The sequence below is a fragment of the Centruroides sculpturatus genome, unplaced genomic scaffold, assembly GCF_000671375.1.
Source record: "Centruroides sculpturatus isolate CEXI.00-Female unplaced genomic scaffold, Cexi_2.0 scaffold4188, whole genome shotgun sequence".
Lineage (NCBI taxonomy): Eukaryota > Metazoa > Arthropoda > Arachnida > Scorpiones > Buthidae > Centruroides > Centruroides sculpturatus.
In genome coordinates this window covers 1-7310 of record NW_019388276.1, presented here as the reverse complement: position 1 = coordinate 7310, position 7310 = coordinate 1, and the positions used below count along the sequence as shown (strand labels likewise).

At 37.8% G+C, this 7310-nt stretch overlaps 1 protein-coding gene across 1 annotated transcript; it reads left to right on the top strand.

Annotated features, from left to right (window-relative positions):
• The first annotated feature begins 4799 nt into the window (after positions 1-4799).
• LOC111616850 (general transcription factor II-I repeat domain-containing protein 2A-like) lies at positions 4800-7012 on the top strand. Its single transcript, XM_023358203.1, has one exon. The coding sequence runs from the start codon at positions 4967-4969 to the stop codon at positions 6878-6880; it is 1914 nt and encodes a 637-aa protein (XP_023213971.1). The 5' UTR covers positions 4800-4966; the 3' UTR covers positions 6881-7012.
• Positions 7013-7310: the final 298 nt, after the last annotated feature.

Here is a 7310-nt window from a genome sequence, read left to right as displayed (position 1 = left end):
ATATTTTATTTTTGAGTGGAAAGGAAATATTTTCAAATACTTGGAAATGTGTGAATGAGGAAGGAATACTAAATAAAGCTGGAGTTGGGTCTCACGGTTATAGACCCAAAAGCAGGGAGAAAGGAGAGAAAGGCCAAAAGATAAATTGTAGTGAGAAAGGTTAAATAGACCTTTTGTTATGCAAATATTGACCATTAATTTTCCAACATATTCACTTCTTTATCTTTTGTACTTTCTCACCTTTCCCCACATTTGGGTGTCTAAATCTTTGAGTCCCAACTCCAGCTTTATTTAGTATTCTTTCCAGCATTGCAAGATTTGGCTATTCTCTTTTTAGTTTGGCATAAACAATATCATTTGGTGCATTGGCTACTTTTTGGGCTACATACTATTTATAAATATATTAGTTGAATAAAAATGCACTTTAAAATGGTGTTTTGTTGTTTTTATTAAGTAGAGACCCAAATGGAATAAATATTTGTTTTTCAAATAAATTTTTGTTTGTCTCCTTCATAATAAATTTATTTATTTCTAAGTAAAAAAATTGAAAGTGTCATAGAAGTAATTTTTTGAAATATCGTTTTTGTGATAAAGTTTTAATATTTACTATAATCTAAATATATGTTAATCCTTAAATATACAAGTATATTTAAGGATTGGACCACAAGTATATTATATATGCTTGTGGCCCAAAACTCCAAGACTTCTTCCAACATGGCCCAGAAAAACAAAAAGATTGGACACTCCTGCTTTAGACGTAAGATTCCTTTGGCTTTTGCGCTCGTACAAGGGAGTCAAAAAACCCTCATTCGGAGCTTGAATCGTGCCAACAGTTGGTCAAACTTTATCTACGTGCACAGTCATAGCCGCAGTGGGGACAGTGCGGCCATGACGGTGCGCGTACGTAATGTTTAACCCAACAGTTTTTTGCATCATTTAAAACGGATTTAATTATGAAGCAAATTAATCAATTTGTTCCTTCGTAACTGTTAAGACGATACGAACTTCTAATTATGCGCTCGGCTCCAAAGAAAACAGTAATTAATTAATAGTCAAACTCGAAAATAACTACGCAAAATTTATCGATTATAAAGCTTACCTCCCATTTCGACCGCAATGGATTCGGTCAAAAGCACGGAAGGCATGACTACACAATCGACCACGCCAAAAGAGACCTTTCGTGACGAAAAGATCGTCTGCCTCCCGATTGGGAGCGTTGCCAACTCCTCAGGAAAAAAAGTCTATTATTTATGATTAAATTTCGATAATCGTTCTACCTTCTGTTTTAATTTCAAATAAATTAGTTCATTAAAAGAATAAATAAACTGAAAATCTTTTGTGCTTTATTACACTTTAAAATAATATCGTTTATTTGTCTTCGCTAACGTGTTCTTGGAATCGCGCGCTCGAAAAAGCTTCGTGTGGCCCACCAGCGGTCAAGTGGTTCCGTTCCCCGAACACTGGGAGTTCGGTCGTGGGTTCGTACCTAGTCAGGACAGGCGTGGAGTTTTCCGGGTTTTCTCCACGTTTGTAACGCCCGAATCGGGGCCAGTTACCCTTTAAAAGTCCTCCCGGAAGTCATTATTCCCCGCGTAACGATCATCATAAACACATACGACTACTATTACGTGACAATTACCACACACTTTGCCACGAGAGATGTAGCCTAGAAGCTCGTGCCCAACTAGATATTACAAGACAAGATAATATTAAAGAAAAAAAAAAGCTTCGTATGTACTGTTTGAATATCGGCAGATGATTAATTGTCCGCATGGACGTACTAGTCGGAGGAGCATGGGACCAACTACCCATACAAATTCAACAACGGAAAAATTCGGGAAAAGCGAGGGGGAAAAACACACACACAAATAAAGGAAGCAAAACGTAAACAAATTATAGGTGACTGCAAATTAAAAATTGGTTTTTGTTTGTGCAAATCGATTCTCTCCGCCCTCTAATTAAAGTGTCTCTGTATGCCCGTGTTCGTTGTTGGTTTAGGTGACTTCGAATGTAGTACCGCGGGAGTTTCTCCGTACATTGTAGCTTTATAGAAACGATTCTGTCCTACGTCAATCGGATATTTAAATTCAAATTTAAACATGATTTTTATTTTTCTTCTTTCAAACAAGAAAGTTGTAATTTCATTGGCGCTATTTAAAATGTTTATGGCAGCAATTTTTTAAAAATATAATCTCTTAATTTAGTTAAGAAACTTTCACGAATAACAGAAACAAAACACCTTTTTTGTTGCCGAGAAATACATATAATTTTGAAAAAAAAAAACGTTTTCAGCCCAATTAACAGGCCATCTTCAGATCGAAAACGAAATTGGAACGAATATGTTCCATGAATAGAATACAAAAATTTAAATCGAAAAAATTTTTACAAGAGAAAAACAACAACGGAAGAACATATAAAAATAGATAAAATTAAGATAAAACAAAAAATAACATAAATCTTCAAATATAATTTACTCTGGTCCGAGTTCCTAGTAAATTCCTTAAGGTTCTTTTTTCTGTGCTCATGAATAGTATGAATAGTGTTATAAAAAAAGTTGCTGGCCGAAAAGAATCAAGAATGGTTTTAAGAAGAGTCCCGAATTTGTATAGGATCTTGAGAAATGATAAGAATAGTATCAAAGGGGAGGAGAAAGCAGGTGTGTATAAAATTCATTATGTAAACTTCCAACTGGATGTTAAAAAAGACTATATCGATCTCACCACCAGGAACTTGGGCGTAAGGCTCAAGGTGCATAGATATACCATAAAAAAGGGTCTAATGCAACGATTTCAGAAAATTACTTCTTGCACAGTTTTTTGCGCTAATTAAGAAAGAATGAATAGGTCATTTTGGCACATTTAAGCCGTTTTGCAGATATCGCGCCGCAAAATTATGTTTTGCCTGTGCAAACCTCCAAAAACACTGGCGATTGAACTCGGGGCGCTGACTAGAGCCTGGAATTATTTACGACTAGCATTTACGACTACACTCCTGAATAAAGTGTTAATTGAATTTATTTCACGGAGCTTTACCTATGATGATCTATTCATTGGGACATATCTAGCAAAAATTCATCCAGATGTAATGATGGTACATAATTATGATAATTACGATAACGACAATATGTGAGGTCAGCCTATTGGGATGAGGTGTTTTCGACAGCCGAGCGGTCATTACTGTCGTGTGGGCGCGGAATGACTCACCGAGATAGGTTTATCATATAAAACCGTTTAATTAATAATATACATAAATTGTTCTTACAATAATCCAATAAGTCAGGCGAAAGCCTGTCCAACGATAGGTTACTATAACAGTTCCAACAAAAACGGAAAAGTTCGACAGTTCGATCGGTCCTTGGGTATTTTCGGTACGCTGGACGCAGAGAACGATGGCCCCGGGGCACGCACCAGCACTTGTAGTGATGTCCTCGGTTGACACGTCGAACCTCGGCGATTCTGGACGTGGCGGGTTGGCGAACCAGGTTCTAGGGCGTCGAAAGAGCCTACGTTGTATCTCTGTCGTGAGCACCGAGCTCCAGCAGGTGCTCACGACAGAGATACGCACCAAAACCCAAGACCCCGTAAAGTTCCCGAAAACGCGGTTTTATTGATTTTTCCACCTCCGTAGCCTCTCCATTGGTCTCTCCTCATCACATGGTGACAATTCGAAACTCAACGAAGGGCGCGGGAGAGGTCAACTTCGCGTCGGAACACGACTCCTCTCCAACCTCGATTTCTTCGACTTTATCTATTCTTTCAAATCTCTTAACAAGACAAAAGGTTCATTGTTTAAATCCGATCTTTAAAATGCCGTTTACGCCATGAGCTAGATTGAAGTGTATTCTGTTTGTATACAGTTAGGTGGTTTTGTTACAAACGTCAAAGTCATCAGTGAAAGATGATTTTACCATCTTCATGAACTATTCGAATACAACTTTCGAATAAATTTATTCGAAAGTTGTATTCGAATAGTTCTTGAAGATGGCCTATTGGAATTGGGCTGATAACGTTTGAAATTAAAGTAATAATAAGCTCAGCAAGAGTTTGGTGTTTTGTTTATATTATGTTTATTAACGCTAGTTAGCTGCCATTTTAACGGAAGTAATTTTGCGCCTACTAAAGCTACACATGCTCAATGGCAACCAATACCATCTATATGGACTATAGCAGACGGCTGGATGACCGAGCGATTAGAATGGCAACTTACCGCTCCGATCATCTGGAATTAAATCCAAACGGGTCGAAAAACCTCAAGAAGTTTTCGGTGTGTGATCCGTTTCAATATATTGGGACCCCGTTTCTCATCACTTGGCCGCCCCATTGTAGGGCTGGCCGAACGCATAATGGGTTAACAAAAAATGCCCTCTAAACGTCCACGGGGCAAAGAGTTAGACGACCGGATGGCCGAGCGGCAAGGTGGCAGCCTACCTACCGCTCTGGGGAACCCAATTTCGTATCCGGATGAGTCAATAAATTTCCAGGAATTTTTCGGGGGTGATCCGTCCGAATACGTTCGAGCCCCCGTCCCTCACCACGCGGCCGTCCAATTGTGGGCTTACCTAAACCCATAATGGGTTTGCAATAAAAGGTCCTCTTAGTGCCCACAGTGTGAAAAAAGTTAAAAAAATTTTATTTTCTGTAATCATAAATAATATTTTTTAAATATAAATGCAGTAGAGAAAAATCTAACACCTTTACTTTAATCAATGTTTATTTTGAAAATTGTAATAATTTTTATTTTAAAAATGAAGTAAAATCGTGTTTGTGAAAAAAAAAGCCACTAGAGGGCGAGGTAAATAACATTAATGGAGGTAAGTGTTGTTGACGTGTGCCGACTTATTTGTGCTTTTGTTTTAATTTAACGATTAATGATGAAATAATGATCGAGTTTCGTCGTCGGACATCACCGTTTATTGGCTACGTTTTTTTAAATGTGCGTTTAACGTAATAAAGAAACGTGCATCAAAATGGATGCCAAATTGCAGTGTCCAATTCACCATAGCTTGGCCATGGAGGCCAGAAAGGCGATGGACGTTGGACCTCCCAGGAAGAAAAAAAAGAATTACCGCTTCCACGAGGAATGGGAGTATAAATATTTGTTCACCGTAATTAACGAGAAGTGTACTTGCATGATATGCCGCGGAACTATCGCCATCAGTAAGAAGAGCAATCTAGAAAGACATTTCACCACTATGCACAAGCAGTTCCCTCTCGATTTTCCCGAAGGCAGCAACCTACGGTCCAAAATAGTGAACGAACTGAAGAACGCCCTCCATTCTGTTCAGCCTGCATCCAAGAAGCCTGTTGGGAAGTTGCGCAGGGTGGCCGAGGCCTCGTTCAAGATTGCGCACCTCCTGGTGAAGCACAAGAAGCCGTTTACCGATGGCGCCTTCGTGAAGGAGGCCATGCTTCTGGCGGCCGAGTCCCTGTTTGCCGACAGGGACGACGGAGACGAGTTGACGGAGATGATCAGGGGAATGCCCCTCAGTTCGTCCACTGTGACCAGGAGGGTGGAATCACTGGCCGAACATCTGCGCCGGAAGCTGGATGAAGACCTCCTGTCTTGCGAGTATTTCTCTGTCGGGGTTGATGAGGCAACAGACTCTGCCGATGCCACTCTGGTGGTGGTGTTCGTCAGGATGGCGTTTCGAAACTTTGAGGCAAGGGAGGAAATGCTTACGTTGGTACCGGTGAAGGAAAAGTCGGCTGACGTGGATGTCTTCGGAGAATTTAAGAAATACGTCGCGGACGAACGGATTCCGATAAATAAAGTCGTTTCGGTGATGGAGTGTACTCCGTCCAAATTGGTGAAGCATTTCGTTGAATCCTGTGAGAGAGATCCAGACTTTCCGCCGTTTATTACTTACTGTTCTGTGGAGCGCCGAAAGACGCTCTATGAAAAAAACGTGGACTTCGAACATGTTACGAGAGTCGTTACTAAAGTGGCGAATTATATACGAAGCAAGGCATTTAAAAGGTGTGAATTTAAAAGTCTTCTTGATGAACTAGATCCTAATTGTGAAGAAAGTTCTGATAACAGCTGGGTGAGTAAAGGAAAAGCTTTACAGAAATTTATAAATATTATTCCAGAGATAAAATTATTTTTGGACTCAAAGAATGAACGATATGACGAGTTGGCCGATAAAATGTGGTTGTTGGATTTGGCATTTTTAACTGATCTTACGCAAAAGTTAGATGAAATAAACAATGAATTACAAGAAAGAAATAAAACTATTACATCTTTAATTTATTCAATTAATTCTTTCAAAGTGAAAACTAATTTATGGATGTCTCAAATGAAGATAAACGATTTACAGAATTTTCAAAACATGAGGAATTTTATAAGAGCTTTTGAATGCAGCAACGAACATTCAAATGGCCAAGATCAATTCAGAATTAATACGTACGTTAACTATCTGAAAAAAATGAAAGACGAATTTGATAGGATATTCCAAGATTTAAAGAAAATAGAACCGATAGTCATGTTTGTCTCAAATCCTTTTATGGATATAAATGTAAGTGATTTTGCCGACAGAGTGGAAGATTTATTGCATATAGATAATAGTATATTCGAAATGGAAGTGATAACTTTACAAAGTGATCTCCATTTAAAAGCAAAAGGTAACGATTTTGAATTTTGGAAATTAGTGGATCAAAAGAAGTATCCGTTATTGGTCGAAATCGCTTTAAAAGTGAAAGCATTTTTTGGCTCTACGCATTTCTGTGAGTCAGCTTTAACAGAAATAAAATTAATAAAGTCAAAGTGCCACTCTAACGTATCAAACAATTTATTAAATAGTTGCATTAGAGTCGGAGTCTCGAATTATGAACCAGATTTTTTAAAACTGGCCGAAAGCATGCAGTGCCAAGTGTCACATTGATTTGGCATCAGGAGTTTTGTACTGTTTCTATTTTGTCTGTTATATTTTTAAATTACAAAAAAAACTACATGTCTGTTAACAATTTTTGTGTTTAGACAATGTATTTTAAACAGAACTAAAATACAGTTTTTATCAAGTTCTCAGTTTTTTCAGATTCATGTGGAAATATACACATAAATCATTTTTTGATTCACAATCTGATTTTTATTCAATTGACGGTTATTGTAATCTATATTAATCACTAATATTGGAATTATATTAATGTATCAAACTTACAGCCAGCATTTGAAATATAGGATGGTCAAGAAGTCAGTATTATAAAGACTAATTGGATCTTGTTTATTAATAGGACTTATACTAGTGTAGTTTCTGATTAGCAAAGAGAGGATATCTTAGTTAAAAGTCAAAAAACAATATATAATATAACAGG